Raw genomic sequence first — 26,367 nt, 5'->3', positions numbered from 1 at the left:
GTGGAAAACAAGAATAAGTCTTGACTGTACAAACAACATGCCCAAACTGGGGGGGGGGGGGGGGGGGGGGGGAAAAAAATATAGAACAATTTGGGAAGGATGAAACAAATCTGTGAAATGGAGACACTGCCAAGAAGTGACAGATGAGATTTCAGCATGCAAACACTGGTACAATGTAGTAGCCTACACTGTTCAGATACCCCAGTGAAACAATGGCCAGAACCATGACGGAATCTCCAGACCTATCCTCTGTGTTTGCGGCTGTGTTTGGGGAGGAGACCTCACACCACACCACCAGCTCTCTCGGCACAGCCAGCTAGCGCCGGGTGACTGGCACTGACCTTGGCGCCTCACAGGACCTCAAGGACCAAAGGTCACGAGTCTGACAAGGTCATGACCCTCATTTAGCCAGTCTAGACCGATTTTGAAGAGGAGCATAACGAGCGTTTAGCCGGGGCCAACATGGCTGCCAATAGAGCATGTGGGGGCATTGCAGACCCACGCTCTTCATTGCACTGGGCAATCACGAAGCCTCATTTAGGCGTAAAAATTTTGTACAGGATTCCAGATGCTACACAGCCACTTGTCCACTTGCCCCATGCAACTGAAACTCACGGTGGATGTGCAGCAAATATAAAATGCATGGGCATCTGCCTGCTGAAGGATTGGTTAGATTCATGCTGTCATTCATGAACGTAATTTGCAGACATCATACACTGTACAGCAACAGCCATCAACATCAAAGAGATTGTAGTTGGTCACTATCAAGAACAGTGAGTTCATGTGTGAAGGTATATGAACTCTGAGACAATCTCAACCATTACATGCCTCTACTTTTAGGGCAGCTTTGTAACTTGAGTACCGGTAATTAGCCAAGTTTGATGAGTGAACTCTTGAAAAGATAACAGAAATTACAACAGTATCTGCTTCATAGGGATGAGTATACTACAGGAAGCCACAGTCTAGATATGAACATGTTTGCAATGAATTTTCTAGTTTTCAATATGAATAGTAACAGGAGTATGCACTTAATGTATGACTGTAAGAACAGATTGATCAAAAGATACTGAACAATTTCATTCTTTTATTTCAAGACACAAAGCAATGTCATACGCCCAAATTTGAAAAGTTGGTTGGGTGTGAATCTATCGTGCATGTCATCATCCTGAAATTGAAAATCTCGTATCAAATCTTAATGGATCTATTAAGAACCCAGGAAGTTGTTCAATACGGTTTTAAAAACCAGTTTTACAACGCTTTTGAAATAAAACATGAATGACTGTAACTTTCACAATGAAGGCTGTCTGTGATAACTCTGAAACTTGCCCAACACTCAACACTGACTTGCCTGATACAGCCCCAACTAATGTGATATGCCATATCATGCCATTCTTACTGTTCTCAAATGAAGCATGTACTATGTTTAAAGTGATTAATCATGTCTGCAGCTTTTAAGCATTTTTTTTTTTTTTTTTGGGGGGGGGGGGAATCAATGACTCAGAATCTTACCTACAAATGAATTAAGGGCAACTCAAGTCGCAGACAAGAACTGAACATGAGTATGTTGCTGCATATGATTAGGTCCACATGAAGGGAACAATGCCAAAGAGCCTGGTCCGCCATACGGCCTGTTCTAGTTTGCATGCCACCATTTTCTCTATTGTGACACCTCATTGTCTGGGGGTAGCTTGAAACATGAATGCAGTGTGAGTGGGCTATCCACTGAAAGAAAAAGAGAGTAAAGGGGGGGGGGGGGGGAGGGGGGAGTAGGAGCGACGGACAGAGAGAGAGAGAGAGAAATGAGACGTGGTGCATTGTGGGATTGCTACCTACTGTGATAAGCACCCAGCCTCTCTACTCACTCAGTAGGATTGATGAAGCTGTATACCGAGGCAGCTGCAGCTGCAAGCCAGCGAGAGAGCAAGAGCTGCCAGCCGGCTTTGTCCGCGACTGTGGCCATACATCCCAGGGCGGTTCGTCTCCTAATCCATGGGAGTCTCGCCACTCACACACTTACCAGCCATACATGTGTGATGCGCATACAACATCAAGATTACACGATTAGGTAAAATGTGCACTGCTGGACTAAAATTTAACCCTCTGGAAGATGGGGCAAGTGGCTCATAGTTGAGAAGCAGAAAGTCGTTAATACAGTACTTGTACATTCTTTTGTTTCTTGAACAGACAAGATTTGAATGAATGTTGATGGTGACAACTAAGGTCCATTTTTCATACTATAATCCCTACAGCACATTTCAGCCATCAGGGCCACACTCTCATCATCTCACGAGACGTTACCATGGATACGCATCCTGCATACGATGTATTCATCTGGCTTGGTTCCTCACCACTCTAACGATTCCGTGTCATGTTAAAGCACCTCATTAGAACAGAGAGATTATTTTTTTTTATCTTTTTTTTGAAGTCCAAACTGAATCAAGCAGCCAAAAGGACACTTGTCTTTCTTTTTTTTAAACCTTTGACCTTGGGTGCATGACCCCTTCGTGGGTGATGGTACTTGTCTATATTGGCTGTGGAAAGGGACCCAGACATGGGAAACTGTTGTCTTCATCAACACTGCTGACATACACACAAGTGTACGTTTCACAATAATCATACCAATATCATTTCTTAACGTGCTGAAAAACAAACAAACAAACTCATCCATCCAAACCAGTCTTTAATTTATAGCAGGGTAACAACATCCTGTATATTTCATGGTACATGTAAGCATCAATGTGACTTATGAAAAAAAAAAAACAGGAAGAAAGAAAGGGACACTTCTCATGGGGGGAAAAGCAAGATTTGAGACACTTCATGGACTGAGCCAAACAAAGAACATTACTCCAAATGATGCCGAAGTCACATGGCCCACATCCACCAGAGTCTATTTCTGAGAGAAAAGGGGCCGGCAGGGATTTACAGGTTCAGACGTTCAGTAGTCACAATTTTCCATTAATTTGTCAAATTTCAGAGAAATCGCATTATAAACAGGCTTTTTCTCTCAGTGTTTGCGAAGTATTTGTACAGCCATTACACTTAAAAATAACTAACTCGCGGAAGGAATTGGCCTGCAGTCATTTCATGTTATTTTCAGCTTCCCGCACGTTCTATATTTCTACTTGAATCAGACAGAATTAGGTTATCCTATCGACTACATATATACAGAAAACAAAACGATCACCCAACAATGTGAACAGCAATGGCTCACTGGATAGTATCCATTAAACATATCATATTACATACCACCATTTTTACATGTAGGCCTACATGTACATGTAACCTACTTTAAAGGACAAGTTCACCTTCATATGTACAATGTACATGTGGATTGAGTGAAGGCAACAATATTAGTAGAACACATCAGTGAAAGTTTGGGGAAAATCCGACAATCGGTTAAAAAGTTATGAATTTTTAAAGTATCTGTGCAATCACTGCTGGAGGAGGAGACTACTACAGTGCATGATGTCACATGCGTACAACAATATAAGGAAAATAAAAAGAGAATTTCATAAAACTTAACCTTTTGAATAAAGTGCACATTTCTTCGACATGTTACTGACTTTATGTTAGGGGTAATATTATTTCCCCTGACTTCTGAAAGAGAGAAGTCGAGTGTTCTTTTATCATGTGAGAAAAGTGAGAATATCCTGAATTTTCTTTATACTTTTTTCATACATGTGTAGTTGTACTCATATGACATCACAAGCTATAGTAGTCTTCTCATCCAGCCGTGACTGAGCAGAAACTTCAAAAATTCATAACTTTTGAACGGATTGTCCGATTTCCCTCAAACTCTAATTGATGTGTTCTACTAATATTGCTGCAATCACTCAACCCACATGTCTATGAAGGTGAACTTCTCCTTTAAGAGTACTAAAGTTTCGTGCTTTCCTTCTTTTTTTATTTTTGCATCAGACCAATTTCATGCACCTACTTTGTTTATGATCTACAACATGTAGCAGTTTAATAACAGTATAAATCATCAACACACACTTTTGACATCTCTGATTTAAAATATCTCTGTTACTTTTAGTTGGTTGCAGAATTCATGATAATTTCCACATCAAAAAATATTCCATGTACAAAGTATGCTATACATTAACCTTTTCACAGGAAATGGGTAGTTCCCAGAGTCTTAATGATAATCATAAACTCTTTGTTTATAATTTCTGTTTTAACGACGTGTCAACTTGAGTATTCAAGTGGTCGTTATCAATATCATCATCTTCATGTACATTTTATACATTGTAGAATGTGAGTGGGACGCTCAATATTTATTGGGCAATCATTTCTCAGATCCTAGTTTCGGCGATGAAACTTTGCGGAGCTCCGCCAAATATCAGACAAACCCAAAGTAGGAAGGAAGCACAGTCTGTCTCATGTGGCAAAATAGGAAGGAGTGCATTTCATCTCGAGTGATAGAGTAAGAAAAACAACAACAAAATACTACACTCCCGCATCACATAAACCTAACTCTGTGTCACTAGATGTGGGAGAATGGAGGGAGGGGAGGGAGGAAGGAGGTGTAGAAACTAATAAATTCTACACCTTGTCTTTCCGTTTAAAGAAACAAAACAAATGACACATGAAACGTTTAAAAAAACAAAACAAATGACACATGAATGTTCCCAAGCACTTCCCGAATAGAATACACTCTAACATTTCAGACGGAGCAGATCTTCAATACAGAAACTACTACTCCACACTTTGTCTTTTTTAAACATTTGTGAAAAAAAGATATCTCTGTACATGTATGTGTAAATTTAAAAAAAAAATCCCATTGGGAACAAGTACTTCCAAAACAGAAAACATGTGAGCTCTAAAAGTTCATACTGAACAGATCTTTAAATTAAAGGAAACCAAAACCCAAAGAGAAATGTGGATTGAGTATTTTCTAGGTGGTATACAATGTAGCTATACAGTACATGCATGGAACAGGAAATACAATATAGCTCACTCAATCTAGAATGATTTCACCCGTTCCAGAAAGTTCTGGGAAGTGCTTACATGTTTGGCTGAGTGAGGCACTGTCCCTGTAGCCCAATGTGATTGGTAGTTATTCTTGGTAATGATGTTTTGTACATAGTTAGGCAGTGAGTCATCCAGGATTCCTGGAATTTGGACTAGCTAGAATGTGTGGTCCCAGGTTGGAGAGAGTTACAGAATGTGCTAGAAGGGGTGAATAGATAGTATATAAGCTAGAGAAATTCTGCAGTAGGCAGAGTACCCAACACCTCTGCTCTGAGAGTTACGTCACTTCTGGCTCTGAAGCGACTTGTTATAGTCAGTCCTGTGTTACCTGCTGACCGGTTATGTTTGTGGAGATAAGGCCTGGGAGACATTTTGCCTGCAGATAATTAATTTGCCTACATTGAAGATAGACTCCATAGAAAGCAACAACATTAATAGAACACATCAGTGAAAGTTTGAGGAAAATCTGACATTCGATGCAAAAGATATAATATTTTAAATTCTAGTGTTGGAACCGCTGGATGAGGAGACTACTTGAGTTTATGACATCATGTGTGGACAAAATTATAAAGAAAATATACAGAAAATTCAACATGCTTTCACTTTTCTAGCATAATGTAAGAGCACTTGACTAACCGCTTTCAGAAAGCAGGGGGAGTAATTACTACCCTTATATGTCAGTATCAAGTTGATGGAATATGTAATTTTCATGAAAAATGAATTTTTGTGGAATTCCCTTCATATTTTCTTTATATTGTTGTACACACATGACGTCATAACCTCTAGTAGTCTCCTCATCCAGGAGTTCCAACACCAAAACTTTAAAAATTAATAACTTTTGCATCGATTGTCCAATTTTCCTCAAACTTTCACTGATGTGTTCTACGTGTACTAATGTTGCTGCTTTCACTCAATCCACATTTCTCTTACGGTTTTGGTTTCCTTTAACATGGTTCTCTTCACTAACTTGACTTTTCACACAGTGACACCCCTCCCCATTTGTTCTTCCATATCCATACAGGATGTCTGACCCAATTTAATCAATCCATCCTGTTGTACATTGTCATTTCAATAAACTGCAGATGTTCTAATGTAACTTGATATGTTTTTGTTCTTTTGTTTTTGGGGCTATATGACAATGTCGGATACGTTATTGATGTATCACTTTCATTAATTGCCATTTTGATGCAGGAGAAAGTGAAGGTGAGTTACAGGGATACTGTACCTTTCAAGGTTGAACTAGCTACACAGTTTATGTTTCATTTCCCCCTCGCCCCATATGAATATCTCTCCATGCAGTGCCAATGTTGTATAGCTATAGCACCTCCTACACAAAAGTTCAAGCCATTCACTTTTTTTAAGTTCTCAACCATCTCCCTACGCACAAAACTGACTGAATATTTTTGAACAGATTATGTTGATTTAACTGCCCGAGAGGACCAACACTTCTCATGTGATTCTATTTTTACATAACTGTGGGGTATTTTCGGGCAGCCCAAATCCCGACAACCTGAATTTCGCGGCGGAAGAATTCAAGGTCATGACTTGCCAAATTCCGTCAGTTCGCATGGATGATGCAGTATTCACACAGCAAAGCAACATGGTCAACGTGTATATGATGCCTACATCCCAATGAATTAACATCAATTTTATACAGTCGCCTCATTTGCCAGGTATCGGTGGACAGTCCTTGTGTAAACAGTCGGCGACAAAATGAATGAAACAATCAATTACTCTCATTGCGTGACAGAGTGGTTGTTGAGTTGATTCTTGCTTGAACAAAGTTCCTGACAGCATTCATTATTTTCATTGCCGTATCTTTCACTCTCAAGACGGGTTCAACCTCAGTTTCGTGTTGACAAAATTGTATATCACCTGAACGCACCTGGGATGCATTTTATTAGCTCCAATTTATCACCACTAGTAATTGCTTTAAAATAGTGGCATTGTAATTTCAGTACAATATCTGTGAGATTGCAACCAGTTGAAACATGACCAGTCATTTTACCCGAAATGGCATCGATGATTTGAGTACTGCTGTCTCGGATAGTCGCCAATGACATCACTGGCATCAAATATGACAAGTCTCTGGTATAATGCAACTTACACTGTAATATGTACACGGTAATCATTGTTGGAGATCATTTCTAATGAGAATGGTTTGCTTTAGATGATGTGCCATCAAAACATTACCGGTACCAATAAATCATAAACACTCAATTACAATAAAGAGCACGATGTATGGTCCCTATCACAGACAAAATAGCAACAAAAAAAATTAAGCACTACAACTTGTTCAGTGTCAATTGTACATAGTATGTATACATGTACAAAAGTATGTACATTTAAAGCAAAACACAATTTGTTTGGGTGGTGTGAAGCATGTTCTGCATATTACTGCACCTAAGATCATGGTCACACACTGTATTAAAGTGACAAAACTTAACCCCAAATATTTTTATGGTATTTGTCTTTCTTGCACTAAAACCCAAGAGATAAATCTGCTTTGCTTTAAACTTCTTTTATTACAGACAAAAACACATTTCTCAGCACACTCAAATACTCTCTCACACACACCACTGTGTCACATGTTCACAGAAACCTTTGTTCCTGCCATGATTTCTAGAATTAAGTAAAACTTGGTGCATGTCCAAGAATGGAAAGAAAATGATTGATCGTGGTCTCTCAAGATAAGGACAAGGCAGAAGGGGAAAAAAAAACAACAACAACAAAAGGAAACAAAGAAACAAAACAAGAACCTGACTGGCATACAACTTGGTATCTTTTCATCTCTCCTGGACCCCATTTTTACTCCATTCCATTCATGTCTGGCCTTTGTAGTAGAGGGCCAAGCATTTTGCACCACCTCTTTCAGTCCGATCCTCGGTTCTTTCTTTCACAAATTTTTCTTACCCCTGGTTCAGCGATAACCAATGGAAAGCAAGAAAGAAAAAGTAAGAATGGGCGGGGGGGGGGGGGGGGGGGGCGCTAGGAGAAGGGAGGGGAAGGGGATCTCAGGCAAACAATAAGGTGTGTGGAGTAAGCCAGGTGCAAGAACAAGTGAATGAGTGTTTTGTGTGGCCAGACAGAAGAAGAAAGGTGCTTGCTTGAAGACTGAAAAGGACTTTCACACTTGCAAAGAACTCGTTTCTAAACGTCCTCGGTTTCTAAACACATTGTCTGTCAATGGAATTACACTTGCATCTTAGGTTAGAATGCAAATTTGAGTGATGTTTTAAAATTTCCCCCAAGCATATTTCTCAAATCACATTTGGCCTATCATGTTCTGTCGGTGTCTTCCAATCTGGTTCTGCCTGATTAAAGTACATGGGCGTGTGTTTGTAATCCCAAGTGCTTGTTCTCTAAAATACACTTGAAGAGGGTGGATCCAACCAAGCTTGACTTTGTATTCAATTCTACCAGGGTGTGTGCGCACATATAGGCCTACACATACATTTGCATGTCAGTGTTTCAAGAGTTGCGTGTTTGATTGACAAGGTGTATGCAACACAGCTGCGGTGTGGAATGTTATTTGCACCATGTACACTGTTCATGTACATGTTGCTGGTGAACGAGACTCATTTTGGTTAAGTCTGAACACTCGAGGCAGCATTACAAAATGCATTTCATATATAAAAATACAAGTTCTTTTGAAGTGTGAATACTCCCCTCTCCCTTTGAATGGTACCATTTGTGGAGTTTTCCAGCCATTGTCATTCCTTATATGGCAAATAAATGACATCGCAAGAAACTTTCAATGAACAAAAGACATGCGAGTAGTGAAAGAGTGCAAAGTTTCCTCAAAGGGAGGGGGAGGGGATAAAAAAAAATGTACTTATGTAGTAACCATAACTATTAAAACCACAGCTACATTGTACATGTACTACTGACGCATTCTAGTAAAACAACGTCCATGTCACTACTCATGCCTTCCAGATTAAAAAATTACCAACATTCATAACATGATGCAATGACCCATTATTAAATGGTTCTTGAATTGAAACATTGTACAACGTAGTACAATCTTTTCCCGTAACACTGGCCACATGCATCCTCTGCAAGACATCTAGACCTGTACAAACATCAGTGGCAAGTGCCATGTAGAGATGCCTTCCCAACATTTGCCGCAAAAATCAGATAGAATCCATACATAGAATTAGAGAAACAATCTTCACAGCCGAGCGAGATCGGGAACAATAGTGTCTAAGTGGTTCTCCCATTGAAACACTTGCTCATAAAAACGGGTGAAATGCAACAGCGATTCTGTTTTGTTTTGAGCAATACAAGAAACCATAAAACATTCAGAGTTTGAAGAACAAACCTTTCAGTTTAGCATCTTGCACATACATGTCTCTATTACAGTGGCATTAAAACAATGTCTTTTTTTTTTTTCTGAACAGATATGTTCCTCGTATGTACATCCCAATACAATGTAGCTGTTCTGATTTCTTTTGGTTTTGCATGCCCCCAAACTAAACAAACTCACATGTGCTCCGTACTGATTTGGCAACAGGAAACAGTCTGGAGGGTCTGATCGCCCGGATTGACTCTCTTTGGGAAGTATTTTAAGTCAACTCAAATTCTATTTTTACTCTGCGTTGGGAAGGGCAAGAGTATACCACTGGCAACCCTAGATCCCAAAATGTTTCGTGCCCCCCTATGAGTCAGTGAGGGAAGCCATGTTCGAGACCTCTCATCCTTGTGAAATTAACGGTTTCCACTCGGAGTGCTAGATATCAATCAGAAGTGTTTCTTTCAGTCACGGTTATTAATTTTCTTTTTCCAGTTTTTTTTTTTTCTTCGGGGGGGGGGGGGGGGGGGGATGTTGGGTGACTGGCAAGATTCTGTCCTAATATTGGTTGCATTAATGAGTTGAGCTGTCTGAATGTCTTTCTGTTTGCACACGTACTAATCTGTATACTGTACAGCATGCACATATAGTATGTCCCCCAAAAAATTACAATCAAATTTTCACATTGATAACACCCAATATGATTAAACTGTCGAAATGCTACTTCAGGGTCTTTAAAAAAAAAAAAAAAAAAAACATCTTAGCTCTATTTTGCAGAAAACCCCATTCAATTTGGTTAAAGCGGTCACAGAGAAATGTGGAATGTTGTAAATCATGTCATGAGTCTGATTCTTCCAAGTTCGGCACTTCGATGCTTTTGTGTGTGAATACAATAGACAGAACTTTGAGGGAAGAGATTCCTGACATCCTTTACAAAATTCCTCATTTCTCTTTGACCACAGAAGCAAATCAAATGGGGTTTTCTGTAAGATGTGGGCAATGAGTTATAGTTTCATACCCTGAATTTGTATTTGGATTGATTGACTATTTTTAAAGATATTGTTGCGGAGGGTCCCGTTGTAATTTTTTTTGGGGGGACATACGGTATAGTCACACTAGTTAACATCTCAGGGACATAAACTTTGCATCAGCAAAGACGTTGACAAATCCGTCGCGCATAGAGAGACTGTGCAAAATTAACAAATCTTCCAACATGCACATAATGTGCTTCTGGATGCAAGGCAAAGTTTTCTGACACATACACATACCTAGAAATTGAATTCTCATCAGCTCTGTGACTGACCTGGATGAACAATTTTACGCACTTCCCTGTCACAGAAATAGGAACACTGAATCTTTCTTTTTGTCTATCAATCCTTCTCCCTAATATCATCTATCAATCCATCCATCTATCCTTCCATCTATCCATCAACGCATCCATCTCCTGTATCTCATCATCTCCACTCTTATTCATCACTTTCTCTTCCTTCCTGTTTTAATCATTTTAGATCCCTAATAATCAACAGGAACCAATGTAACATTGATATTTTTGCGCGATTAATTTTGCCCAAAGTGGCTCAAAAACATAATCGCGGGTTCTTGCAATCGCGCTTCGCAATTGTCAACCCATTCAAACTGAGCAGAGAAAATTGTGAAGATATTTTCGCAGGTTTTAGAATTCGTGCTGGCCAAAGGCAGCTTGAAATATGCAAAAATTAATGTACAATGTATCACGAAAATTTCCGCATTTACAGCACATGTGTCCACGTTTAATGTATATCACACAAAACTGTTTGTCATAATTTATACCACTATAAACAAATTACAATAAAAAGAGCATATCAATGAATTTAAAATTCCATAAAGACTTTCTCCTTTAAGATCCGATTTCGATGAAATCTGAGCCACTCTCTTTGTGCAATCTTAATCTACACCGTGTGGAAACGTTGCATTTTAAACACACACTCAACTGCCATTAAAGCCACACATGCAAGATGTTTCTTTCCAGAAATCTCATTGCATCTGTAAACCGTCATTGGTCGGTAGAGTACACAAGTGAATCGTCACTTCACGACCAGTAGATGAACTGGTCAGAAAAATCATGCCACAAAAACAATAACAGCAATCCAACCACACTCCACCATCTTGCAACTGTGCTTTCTGATTAATTCTTGTCTTTCCCCCCTTCCTTTTACTTTTCTTCTCACAACTTACCGATTTCTTCTGAGTAATGATCCTCTTAGGACGCTTTTCCATCTTGACAAGCAATCATGCAGCCGCGGAAGTACCAGGCCGTTAATGATCCACCGTTTTCTCGATTTCTCGGGAGCAACCTGCAGCACACGAAACGTTCAGTTGGACAGACAAGCAAAATTCTTTAAAATCTTACCCCCAAAAAAAAGAAAACTGTTGAGACAAATTTACAGCCCATAGTTTACGATGACATATAACATGGGTACAGTTTTTTAACAACTTGTATGAAATTTACGCATCCTGTGTGTTGAAGACTGCATGGAAGAATAATGGGCCAATCAACAGCACCTCATATATTGTCAGTACACCACAACATACAGTGTACATGGTATGCGAGCTCACGTGTAATGTATTTCCGGCCATAAACACGTTTTACTGTATGTTGAGCTACAGTCTGAAGACAATTGTACATGCATCCTTATTCATTCTTCGTCTTTTTTTTTTTAGAATGTCGTTGACAAGTTTTAATGATGCGAATGTTTCCTCTTTACAAGCACATGAACACACACAAACACATAAAAGCATGTATCTTTTGCTCTCTTTTTTTTCGTTTTTTTTTTAAGTCTGTACTCACTCACTTCCATGTTTCTCAGTCTTAATAACAGCAGCAAAATGATGCTGTTATCTTCTGTTGCACGTACCGCTGTATTTCATGTCTTCTTTCTCATGTGGGGGAGGGGGGGGGGGGGAGGGGGGAAAGGGGGCATACAATATACCTCAAGCCACAATCAAATCTTCTCTACATGCATTATACTAGGTGTTTCAAAAAACATTTCCCACTTTTGATCATTAATAGTTCAAAAACTATTCATCCGATAAAACTGTCATTGATATGAGCAATAGCTGAATAGTGTACAATTTGGTTGAAGGTAATTTGCACGTGAAAGCATAAATCAGTTTCATTAAATCTAAGATTGATTTTGAAGTAAGGTTTCAGATTTTGGTCAAATTTTAACCCTCTGTACAAAAATTGAACTTTGCACAGGAACCAATGATGTGTATGTGAGTGTGTGCTGACAATGGCCCTGAACAATGGACATGCCTGAACCACCTGTTGACTAGGCGTCAGTCTCGCGCTCCCTGGCCCATGAATGCTTAATCAATAATTCATGTGGATTGCCCTGGGCACTGCTAGTCTGAATTCATGCACGGGTAAAGTGCTTGCAAACACCACATTTCGTTCCAGCTGGCAATCGTTTTCAAATTTTGCTTCACATGTCACTAAATTTTGGACATAAATAAGAATAAATTATCTAAAGTTCCTCATTTTGATACAACTGTCTACTGATTAAATAGTCTGACAAATTTTTCGCTTTTTCGATAAGAAGAGATCATTTTTGGTAAAGAGTTCAGCAGCACAAAGTTATCATTGGGGCGATTTGTTTCACAGTAGATTAATTTAAGGCTCCATATACACAAGTGTATACTCTTTGCTTCCTGTCACCATGTTTACGACACTGAACAGAAGGTATTCATTGCAATTTCGTTTTTCAGAAGTAGGGAGAGCACTGTCACGACTCAGCGACAGTATCGGCAGGCGTTTGACTTTACACAGATACTGCCAGAGGCTGAATAAAGACTAGTTGTGATTGTGGAATTTCTCACGAATAGATAATGAAGCATTCAAACCCTGGCTATTGTTCAGGACCATTGTCAGGGTGTTAACCACACACTCACATAAACACCCATAGACCCCTGTGCAAAGTGAAATTTTGTACAGAGGGTTGAAAATAGAGCAAAATCTGGAACCTAACTGTGAAATTAATCATGGATTTCATGAAACTGATTTATGCTTTCATATTTAAACCACCTTCAACCAAATTGTACACTATTCAGCTATCACTCATATCAATGACAATGCTATCTGATATATAGTTTTTTAATTATTAAGAATCAAAAGTGGGAAATGTTTTTTGAAACACCTAGTATATGGCTGTACAGAAGCCATACTTGGCATGAAATCTCTTATCTCTGTGATGAAAAAAATCAGAAACTCTCCAATTTCACATTACATATTAAATGTTCACATGTGTTTTACAAATTGTATGCCTACAACTTGTGTGACAGAAATAATCTACACCAAACACCACAGTTGTACAGTGTATAGCATATGTTGTATCATAGCTCCTACTCTACACCAAACACCACATTGTACAGTGTACAGCATATGTTGTCATAGCTCCTACTCTACACCAAACACCACATATGTACAGCGTACAGCATATGTTGTGTCATAGCTCCTATTCTACACCAAACATCACAGTTGTACAGTGTACAGCATATGTTGTATCATAGCTCCTACTGTACACCAAACACCACAGTTGTACAGTGTACAGCATATGCTGTATCATAGCTCCACTCAAAACAGGATACAAAATCACCAGGCATTTCACTCATGCTTGTTAAGCTTCCATTCCACAGTTTTAATGCTCTGACTCATGCAACATCATGGCAGAGTTAATAATGAACTCACAGATCTACAACTTTCCTTCGTGATGGCCTTCATTTACTTATCCCATGAAAACCCTCATTCTAACCTCTCCACATATTAAAACACTTACAATGTAAGTCTATTACTCTGATTCGAGCAAGACCCCCTCCCCCGAATGTAATGCAATTTATAATACATTTAATCTACATCACTGACTAAAACTTTTGACAACATACTGTATAACAAGAAAACAAATAGCTACTAGCTAAAAGCTAACGTTGTCTGGAATATATATCAATTTATCTGGAAACACTAGAACCCTTTCACTGGAAATACCACATTTTTTTTTTTGCAACATTAAATGATCTTTCATGCATTGCTATTGATATATGATTTGTACTTCATAATTTTACCCTTACTAACTGCACGTCACTTTCACACTATATTCACTCATTCTTTTAAATAGAAAAAAAAAAATAAAAATATGAAAACAAGTTGTTGGCCAAAAGCAATTCTGTACATGCACAGAATATGTTACTCTTTTACCTGCCAACAAGTATAATCAAATGCGACTGCAAACACTGCGCTGTGCTCATGTGGACTTTATGTCGCTTTAAAAGAGTAGCGTTGATTATTTTACCTCTGACGAAGATTCTGCTACAGTAGGATCGAAAGCTCAGGCCCCTTCTGACTCCATTTCACTCTACTGGCTCACCATTATTGGATACGCAGTTTTCAGCAGCCTCTCTTCTTCTTTTTTTCTGCCTTAAAAGTGTAATGTCATACACATCAAATATCAAGTGTTTTATTCAAATTGAACAGAAAAAAATATTTAAAATGTCACTATGTAGTCACTATGTAGACTTGCATGCTTTTTAAGAAAAATGTGATACTAGTCACATTCACAAACAGAAATTAGATGACATGGCAAATGCATCAATCCCTCAGACATGTAAGCCATCCCACTGGCTGACAATATGTCATAAAAGTCATTTTTTGTCTCATGTCTCAATGAGAACAAGATTGCCTTTGAAACGTCATCACCGCTAAATCATGAAAACTCTCAAATTAAAGGTACTGTTTACCATGGGGAGCAGTCATTTATTAAAAAATGTTCGAGATATCACATTTGATGCATATGTGTAGGTAAGTTGTATCACCAAACATCCTACCATAAAAATATCTTGCAATACAGCCTAAAATATAAGGAAATATCACTATTTTTCTCATTAAACCATAACTGTAGATGGTTTAGTCTAGAAACATTATCTACTATTGTTCAGATTTTGTATATCTAACAATTACTTAACATTGATTATACCAATTCAAATTTTTACATTGATTGTTTCTATCCCTAACTCACATTTTAGAAATATTTTGAAGCACTAAATCTGGGTTTTTGTTTCATCTGCAAATGGTAAATAATGCCTTTAATTCAGTGTGACGGATTCAAATCCTTCTCTCTTCAGAAAGGAAAATTTAGTGATGACTTGTGAGCAAGTCTGCTAGGAAAATGATAGTGCTGTTTTCATTGCACTCAAAATAATGTCTTCTTTCTGGTTGCAATCCTGATTACAACTCAAATTTTAAAATTTCTACAGTGAGAATGCAAATAACACATATTTTAACGCCATTTGGGTTGCGATCCACATCGCACAGATTAGTGCAATCCTGTGCAAAATGATACGAAGCTGTGCAGTGAGAATGGTGACCGCAAAACAAATTTCAAGATTTCATATCCCACAATGCACTGCGCATGTCGGACCTTGCTATTTTTACCAGCTCTGGCATATTGAATTGGCATCGTGACGTAGTAGGCTTACCATTCATGTACATGTGCAGGTCAGCTCTTCGCAAATAATCATGACCCAATAAGCTTCGACATTTTTTTCATTTTTTTTTTTTTTTGAGAACACTAAATCAAAAAGACGCAACCATGATCGTGAGCCAAATTTCGAAATTTTCAGAATGAAAGCGGCACTTGTAAGGAACAACTCACCCTCAATTGGTGCCATGTGATGGCGCCACAAGTATTACCCCACATACTGTTTACACCAAATATTTTGCGAGGTTTTTATTTTCACTTATTTCCCGAGTCGGTCGCTATTCACAAATTTAAAAACACGCGAAGATATGAGCTCTGATCACAACATGAATGTGACGTGCATACACATTTCTCCGTTCAGTCCTGTGCTCCACAATCGCAAATTTAACCACTCGTGTAATTGTCAGGAAGTCCCGATTTGCGAAAAATTAGACTTGCTGAATATACATGTCTAAGTAACGCATAGCATACAGTAATGTGAAACTCTGAAATCAGATTACTTTGCATTTTACTCAAATAGGAAAACAACAACTGACAAAATGTCACCAAATTCTGTTTGTTGAACTCTTATGACTGAAGTCGACTTGCACAAGGAAGAGAACTGAATTTACCCTCAAATGGATTCTATGGCATAAATTAAAAGAAAATTGCTTACTCACAGCATGGGACTGGAGAGAATGTGAACTACACCAAAAGAAAGAAATCCACTAACAGTGTTCTGACAACCATATTTTTTTTTCAATCAATATACAATAGACGAATACATGTATAATGGTCAGACTCACATTATGAATGAACATGGGCATGAAAGGTTTCAACAAGAAATTCATCTCAGTACCCATTTATAGTATCTAAATCAAATGTCTGATTCCCGTTCAAGAAAGCTATGGAATAAAAAAACAACAAATGTTCAACATACGCTGTACATGAACTTCCTGTGAATCCCAATACGTTAATGATACAATGTGTTTGGCACGCTTCTGGTCTCATCTGGCTGTTTTGAAGATTCTCCAAGAATACATTGATAATATCTGGATACCTGCATGTGATATCAATTACCACTACATTCATTTAGGATGTACATGTATCATATGCAGGGTCTTGCTGAATTTCAGTGTGGAGGGACTCCAGGGTCCTATTATTTCTTTTCAACAAAAAACGTAGCATACAATGTACAGTGTGTAATGCACCCAGTAGATTATGTACCAATGCCGATAAAGTAATTGTCTTGCCCCTCCACATTATAACCTCCTCCCCTCCCTCCCCCCCCCCCCAAAAAAAAAAAAAATGAAAAAAAATGAAAAAATGAAAAAAAAAATGAAAAAAAAATGGGGAAAAAAAATGTGTGTTTGCTTTATAGATTCGCACCGTTTCCATTAGGGAGATGTGAATGTAACCGTGTCCACAGTCAAGGCAGTTGTTGCATAAATGAAAATATAATTCAGACCAGGATATGACAATGGCCTAAAACAGCAATTTTATCTTCTACTGCAGAATGAAAGCAGCATCATTCTTTTAATCAGTACAGAAGTTTACGTTGCTACAAATTGTACTTTCACTTACCTGTACATGTACAGTAGCTCACGCACAACTCTTTAATAACAAATAATGTGGCACTGTTGGCTTCAAAACATGAAGTTGCTGTGTGTAACCCATAGGATGGGCATAAAACTGCTTACATATAATGAAGGCCTACAAAGTGTACATGTAAAATCTGAAATTATAGCACTCTCATGACAGTAGCTTGGCTTGTGGTATAAAAAAAAAGAAAAAAGAGGAATAAATAAATCATCAGAAAAGGCTGCCCATATCATCACATCTACTAGAGTCAATCTAATCCCACTAAATGATCACATTCATCAATGGCACAATTGCAGAGTGAGCAATTGCAATTACAGGTGGCAACTGAAGGCTGCATTTCCTGTCAAAACTTAAGGAAAAAATATTATTTAAAAAAATCATATCTTTTGTCCGACTGAGCATCAGTCAGTTCGCCATCATCTCCGTACTGCAGACCCCCTCTCCTCTTCCTGCCCTTCCCACCGCCCCCCCCCCCCCCCCCCCCCCCCCATTAATGAATCATGGGCTAACAGTGTTCTGTTAGTGTTCTGTTTATGTCATGAGGTACCAATACATCAGCTCTGTGTGTCAAACGCACGGGAACATTTGGCACAATTTGAGAACTGGGGAAGGTCAAAGTTCACCCCGAGGTCCCTGCATCTCCTACGGTGCCTACTGTAAGTGAGGCTCGAGATCCCGTGAAGGCGTCACAGATCACAGACATGCACATGAGCATGAAAAACATTGAAGGGGGAGGGGATCAGTAGAGTATAATACTGCAAAACCTTCCTGTATTTATGCCATACCAGTACAGTGTAAAGCCAGAGCCCTCACAGAAAATTAAAATAATCATTTCAGGCTTCTCAATAGATGTTATCAAGGGCAATATACAGTGTATTTAAAAAATGTGCAAATACATGTACCGGTATTCCCACGTCATGGAATATCCCTCAAGCTTTAATACCGTGGGTAATTTCAATTTTTTTTTCTGTGTGCATTTTAGAACAAAGATTCTTCCTCACAATTGAAAAGACTTTCTTAAAATTCTGCTACCAAAACAAACTACTGTATTAGGCTCTGTATAATATGAACAGCAATGGGCTAAAACAAATGAAGATTTAATTTCCTATCCTATTAAACACTTAAATGAGTAGTAAAAGAAAAAAAATCATAAAAGTTCTAGCACCAAATGACAGATACTAGGTTTCTCAGACCTTATGGGGAAAAAAGTGGCTTTAATCTTCAAGGGCGTAATCTTTTCTACCGCCTTCGCTGGTACATGCGCAATGTACTTTACATTGTACATGTAAATGTGATGGCAGATGCATTGCTTGTGCGGCAGACAATCATTGGTACATTGCAGCATCTTAGAACATCTGCCGTTTTCACCAACATGCTTTTGCAAATTGTCCCCCATTGTACATCCACTGAGTGTTTGCATTTAACACTTTGTTCACACCCCCATCAGCATGACCGAAAAAGTTCCAATCTGTTTTTTTCCTCTCTCTCTCTCTCTCTCTCTCAGTGCGCACGGCATAACTGACACGTACAATGTACAGTTCAAGAGCTTGAATAAACACTACAGTAGCTAAGAAAATTGGCCTAAAGAGCATCCAATTAGTATTGCATGCATGGAGATTTGGTTATGCGGATAAAGCTTAAAAGTAATGAAAAAAAGATGATCAAACAAAATTTTATCCACTTGACTAAGCAGGAAATGTTATTTGTAAAAGGCAAATTGAACTCTGGAATAATAGCCTGTGTATCTACAATTGTATCTGAAATCTTTACATTCTCAAAACTCTGGGAAAGAAAGGGCAAGATGTAAGACATACACAATTTTGTAAACTGACTTCCCAATAGACAGTTATGACAAGCTCTTCTTATACAAATGTACACATACATGCATAAACACAGTCATACAAACACACACACACACACACACACACAAATCGGATTTAAATCTGCAACTCTCAAGGAACTCTCCTATTTAAAACTCCGCTAAGTAACAACTGCGGTGAAAAAAAAAAAATCAGTCTTATCATTTCTTCACAAAGTGAAAATCCTCATCTGAAGCTATTTACTTTGGCTCTAGTCTTATGGTTTTGTGTTTCATTTGGCACGCACATACTCTGGTTGAAAAAAGGGGGGAAAATGTCACTACATGGCAACGTCTTCATAATTCAAAGCAACAAAATGTGACAATCGTCATGACAACAGAATTAGCATTTGATGCAGATAATATCATGTGTGCCTCACGTTCTCTGTTCTTACAAACCATAAAGCCATCTCACCACGCAAAATGATTCCTTCTCTGTGAAACCTAAAGCAATAAAATAAGTCTTTTGTTGTTGTGTTTACGTTATGTAGAAAGAAAATCATTCCAACAGATATGCGAGATTTGACTAATATTCTTAAAGGCATAATCTACCATTTGCAGATGAAACAAAAACCCAGCATTAGTGCTTTAAAATAGTTCTAAAATGTGAGTTACGGATGGAAACAACCGCTGTAAAAACTTGAATCTGTATAATCGATGTTACACTGTAAGTGTTATTAAATACACAAAATGTGAACAATAGTTATAGTAAAAATATTTCCAGACTAAACCATCTACAGTTACGGTTTATTGAGAAAAACCCTGATATCTCCTTAGATTTTAGATTTTATTGCGAAAATTTTATAATGGTAGGATGTTTTGTGATACAACAGACCTACACATATATGCATTAACTGTGGTATCTTGAACATTTTTGAAATCACTGCTCCCAAAGGTAAACTGGACCTTTAAAGCATAACATGACAACTTGATGGGGGCAATACAATGATAAATATAATACACTTAGGATTGATTAAGATTTCCTCAATAGATTTTGCTGTTTTTTTAAAATACTTCGGTAGGGGGGGGGGCAACAGCAACACAATTATAAATATAAAACATTTTGCACAGATTAAGACTTTAAATGATTACTTTTTTATGCCCCTTTTAAATCAAAAATTAATCATTAAAATTTTCTAGAATAGAAAATGATATCTGATATTTTATGTCATCCGTACTGCATGGTACATGTATTCAAAATAGACAAAATTGTAACTGCCTTGTAGGCAACAATATGTTTTGCTTAGATTGAACTCAATCTATGATTATCTTTTTGAAATAATGGCCCAAATAAATCAAGAATTTACTTTTGTAGCTTTCCTGGAGGTGTATAAAAATGATTTTGGTCTTATGATTTTGTAGATTGCAGTTTCTAAAATATGGGTGCCATTACAGGGTTGAACATGCCGTCATTTTGCATGTATACATGACATGTGGCTGTAAAACTGTACATGTGTAGTCAGTTACATCCTGGTCAAAATGCATGCTTTTCTTTCTTTTTTATATACTAAAGACAGAAGTAGAAGTAGAAAAAACATTAAACAAAGCATATAGAGTAGAATTGAATTGCAGACATTGAGCACAGGAAATAAACTTGAATATACATTTCAGGTACTAATTGTAGACATGTTTGTATTGATCTACACAGAACTTAAGCCTCATGGGTTACTCAGTAACATTTTCTCTGTTTTTATAGACAATGAATTTATTAATCTGTATATTAGGAAGATATTTTTTTTTTTGCAAGCACCAAAAGAAAAAAAAAATCCAAGAATATTGATTTTCTTCAAGTTAAAGCAATGGGGCTAATCATGTCATATACACATACAACTACATATTGTAAATCCCAGCATTAAAACAGAACTAGTTTACAGTAGATACCCGGTAACATGAAATGTGTAATGCTATAAACTGCATTTCAAATGTTGAGAATATCATATTTTCCCAATCTTGTATGGTTGGGTATACGTATACAACTACTGTAGCTTACAGTCCTCTTGAGCCATCAATGATGTCAAATCATTGACATCAGTAGACATGAATGTTTATTCAACCAATCTTATCAAAAGCCTCAAAACAGATATATTCAACTAATTTCATTGAAAAACAGTGAAATTACACACACACACACAAAATGTATAAAAATGTTCTGTGACTGACAAAATGACATATACTTATAAACCAAACATGGTATGACATACACTGTGTAGTGTGTAAATTGGACAAGTTACAACAAAGCAAGGAAAATATAAATGATATGTACAATGTACACAAAAACATACTACAATTGAAAGCATGGACATTTTTTGTCTATGGACAGAATGCAGTTTTCAATTTTGTAGTGCTATCACACATAGCTTACATGGAAATTTCAAAACAAAGAATTTTTAATGTTTGCAGAACTACATTTGTACAGCACATGGAATTACCTGATATACAATGTACATATATGTGATACTATTTCTGGGGATGGGGGGGGGGGGGGGGGAGGAAACTTACTTACAGCACTTGATGACTAGTCTAGAAATATTTTGGTCATTATGACACATACGTGTATGTTTTCTTTGTAATTCTTGCCTTCTGTATCTGTTCAACAGTTTCTCAAGATCACGGTGAAAGATGGAAATGCATAAGATTTCCACATGCACAGGCCATATCCTCCACCAAAAACACATATTACTAGTAATACAGTATTGTTCCTCACGTGTGGATTAGGATGAGGTCAGAATAAGGGATTTGGCAAGAGGTAAAAATGTACTAAACATCGTGTTTGTAGCTACATGTAGCTGTACTGCCTGATGAGTATACAATGTATGTTCAGCAGGGGGTTCATACATACAATGTACATCAAACTCTAAGAAATCGTGTGGTGATGTAATTTCAGATACTGTATACGCTGTTATTTCTGCGAATGACGAGGTCATACTCCATTTTCGCAAGATGTTGTTTTCGCGAGATGTTATTTTCTTGAATCGACACCGACCTTTATGCTAATGCTCTATTACAAAGCGCATGGAGACATTTTCGCATGTTGTTAGATTCACGATCCAACGGTGATTCGCGAAATTTGCGAAAATAACAGCTTATAGTTATACAGTACCATGCCGGTTCATATGGGGTTGGGGCTCCGGTTTCTTTCTCTCTAAATTATTGGCTATGAGGCCTATCACAATGACACATTTCGTTTAAAGACACTATGTTGATTGAGTTTGCGACAGAGGGCATAATTTGAAACTGACTTGGCTTCCAAGGAAGCATCTAGATTCTATTTTGAAAAGGGTAGCTTTCTACAAGACATGCAAGGTGGCACTGCACACCGTGCAGCAAAGTTGTCACAAGATGATTTTCAATTAGAACCTAAAATTTATGTCCATCTACCAGGCGACTAAACTTTACCTTGATTTACTCTGTCGAGTGTTGTGTTGGATGCTGAACTGTCATGCAACAGCAGGACGATTAAAACTAGTAGGTCCTACTCCCAGTGCCCTTCTATTCTTATTTCATCTTACACCGAGTTGTTACAGATCAAAAGATCCCAGGCAATGAAACGGGCTCTCAAACTTACCTTGTGGCAGTCGTGCATAGGTTAGCAATTTTGTTTAATACATAGGTCTACATGCCCTGAGGCTAAAGATGACCAATTTTTATTTTATCCCTCAACTTATTTTGATTTCTGATACACTCTATCCCTCACGTCTTATGTAAAATTTATCCTGATCTGGAAACGAAATCTCTGAAATGTTTTTGTAGTGGATGGTACCGCATATGGAACTCTTTTCTTTCCTCGTCTTGTTCACGCTGGATTCTATTGATGTTTCTACTCAACATTTTTAACAGAAATCTGACCCTGTATGAGACTCTGAACTTCATCTTTGAGGTGCTAATCATGTACTTAGCAAGATCGATTCTCAATGAAAGCTCGAAGTGTGGCCTTCTAATCATTACTGCTCTCGAAAACTACACATTGCCACATCCCTTTGGAGAGCCGGTCAGTACTCAAACACGAGCTACACTAGGTCGACAAATGGCCAGCCCTTCTATACCAGTCGCCGCACGCCGCGGCACCGGGCGAGCTCTTCGCGCTTTCAACCCTGTTATGACCCTTTCTGCATTAGTGCTGTGCGGCGACAGTGGAAGGTGTGTACAGCGGCGCGACACACACACAAGGGGTGCGGGCCACTGGCTGGGCGACTTGATAACATCCCCTATTCGCCCAGTATCTCCAGTCTCGCTAGACGCCGTCAACACACAAGCCACAAACTCACCTAAAAATAACGCGTGCCGTGTCCAAATATGTATTCCAAATATTCATCCACACAGCCGGGAAAACCGGCCAACTTTACGCAGCTCTAATGCATCCTAACATGCGGCGAATTTAATAAATTCCAAGGGTAGAAAGCTGGACCTGACAACAAAGAAAGTCTCGCGACGGGGCCATCTTGCTCCAGTACATGTGCAAAATTTACGACAGTGCGCATGTGTAGACCAATCAAATTAGCCGGTCATTTAATGTGATACGCACGTGTGTTGTTGTTTTATCAAAGTTGGTAGAATCATTTCCGGAAATAAAAGTGAAAGTTCGAAGCGGTAATCCCCTTTCCTTCCCTTACACACGTTCTCTATGGGAATTATGATACGAACTGATAGTCTTTCTCCCAGAATAAATAAACACTTGTATGAAATTCTGATCTCTTGAATCGAAGTTGGAAAGGTTTCCCTGAAAGCCCATCGAACTTCTTTGAATTAAATTGCCGCTTTCGGTTCCAAACACTGGCATGTTTCATCGTCATGTAATTACGTATGCATATATTAAATATTATATTGAAATACTAGTTGTTTGCTTGATGGTTGCAAAACTACATGGTATCACAGATAATCATCTCATACTACCTCAATGTACTTACAAATCTCAGAGGTGGATATCCTAATCGCAAATCGTGTCACGATTAGCTGCAAGGTGAGGCCGGATATGGTAGATAAAGAAAAAGGGATCAGTAACAATTACCGCTAACGAGGGTCACTGCACACTCATGACTTCAAGAAGCCATACTTTTAGACACTGACGAGATCGAGGTAAGATACCTTCTGTTTAAACAGTTGAGAGCAGAATTTAATAGTGTGGGTTTTGTTTTTGTATATTTTTTTGTACTTTTAGTCTCCTGTAGTTGCAATGAAAGGTAAGGATGGTGATCAGGTCATCAACGTGGGAGTCTTTACGTCATTGCCACACACACAAACAAACAAATAATCACGCACATACACAAATATCTTTGGCAGTGTAGGTTGTTCGAGTTGTGGAGATGCATTTTATTTGCCGCCCACGTACGCTGTAGATGTACTCTCATTTTTCTACATTCTATACTTTTGGAAGACCGAGAAGACTTGTGCAGAAGTATGGGGAAATCCCTTGGCATTTTTCTTCCAAAGAACAAATAACATTTCCTCTCGACTTTTTTTCTCTCTCTCTCTGTCTCTTGATTCTTGAGATTTGAGTGGGCGGCTATTATGTGATATTCTTACAAAGTTATCGTATATCAAATTCTAGCGATCTCTTTGGTTTCAATCTACTGCCCTCTACGATAAGAGTTATGTATGAAAGTGGCTGAAAGAATTCGGGGAATATCCCTCGGAATATGATGTACAATAACTTTAAGTATAAGTAACTCAGTATAGAACAATATACTTTTGAAGTGTCAGTATTAACTCAATTCAGTATTAGTCAGTTTATTATTAGGTTGATATATATTTTAACATAATTCACTTCAGTTTATTTTCTTCTACTATAATTTCAGACGGTCCTGACGATTTGTGCAAATCCTTCTAGCGCTAAAAACAAAATGAATATTTAATGAAAAGATAGATTTGAATACGGATGTTTTACACTTTAGGCAATAATTTCTAGGCGGACAATGAGTATGTATTATTAACTTATGTATACATAATTTGTGATCAGATCCTATGTATATTATTATCTGTACATACATTTGTATTGTATATTATTTCAGGACTTGAATTATTTTTGTTTCAAAATCCTCAACAAATTGTTTTATGAATTATATGTTATTTGGCGGAAATACTTGTAAATTGACTTGAGTTGAAAATTGCATTGACTGTGAGCAGTGAGACGTTTACCTGCTTAGTGAGCAGATTATGCAATTTGGTATATACACCAAGAACGTCGAATAAAATGAATCTAAATTTTTGGAAGTGATCTTGAGTTGTAGCAGTTTAAGCTGTGATGACGAGAAAAATATGATCAGTGCATTTTATTGATGTGGTGCAATGTGCATTGGAATTATTGCTTGTTCATGAAAATATAAACAAATTGTTTTCCATACAAATAATGAATTGTCTCTACCCTGTGCAGTGATTTAAAAATGTTTGAGTAATCACATTTGATGCATAGGATGTGTAGGTCAGTGTAGGTCATATAAAAATTATCAATAAAGCCTAAAACATAAGGATGTATCACTATTTTTCTCACTAAACCGTAACTGTAGATAGTTTTAATATAAACATTGGAAATAATTTTATTATAAATTATTGTTAAAATCTACTTTACTTAACATTGCTTATACACTGTACTGATTAACTTTATTACATTAGTTGTTTTTCGGTATATCCCTAACTCACATTCTAAAACTATTTTGAAGCGCTAAAGCTGGGTTTTTGTTTCATCTACAAAATGGTAATGCCTTTAATAGTTGACTCAGTTCAGTTCTTATATAGGCCAATGAAAATGAAAGAATTGAAAATTCGACAAAACAACCAGCCAGTGTCAGCTTCATTGATACCTAAACCGTAAGTCAACTGTCGTACAATAATTGTTCTTATAGAATTAGAGCCAGTGAGGTGAAAGTTGGCAGAAATCCAAAGCGTCTTGTGTCTGGACTTGTTTCAAAATAAATGTCATGTCTGGAGCCAATTGACTTTTCACAGAATGACCATATATGAGTATGATACTGATTTAAAGGAACTATGCAATTCAAATGCATTTTGATTTGCATTGCTCCATACTACCCTGGTCATCACCTATGTGGCTAAGAGAAAAAAATAAGAGAGAAAAATGATTTTCATACTATTTCTTCTTCATTCAGAATATTTGGATATGACCACAAACAAAGAGGTATCCAAAACAAGATTCTGCCAGTGAT

General features: G+C 37.8%; 1 protein-coding gene across 1 annotated transcript in view; it reads right to left on the bottom strand.

Annotated features, from left to right (window-relative positions):
* The window catches only part of LOC139726075 (uncharacterized), a 95,680-nt gene extending 72,019 nt beyond the window's left edge, over window positions 1–23,661 (bottom strand). The window contains exons 1-2 of the mRNA XM_071637161.1: window positions 23,479–23,661; window positions 11,480–11,598 (exon numbers count right to left, since the gene is read on the bottom strand). Of these exons, the coding sequence (XP_071493262.1) occupies window positions 11,480–11,521 (42 nt within the window). The 5' untranslated portion in view covers window positions 11,522–11,598; window positions 23,479–23,661. The remainder of the gene's footprint in view (window positions 1–11,479; window positions 11,599–23,478) is intronic.
* Window positions 23,662–26,367: the final 2,706 nt, after the last annotated feature.

The sequence above is a fragment of the Diadema antillarum genome, unplaced genomic scaffold (assembly GCF_040938485.1).
Source record: "Diadema antillarum isolate AM-2024a unplaced genomic scaffold, OU_Dant_1.0 scf00000017, whole genome shotgun sequence".
Lineage (NCBI taxonomy): Eukaryota > Metazoa > Echinodermata > Echinoidea > Diadematoida > Diadematidae > Diadema > Diadema antillarum.
The sequence above is the reverse complement of the archived record's forward strand: the minus strand, read 5'-3'. Positions and strand labels throughout refer to the sequence as shown.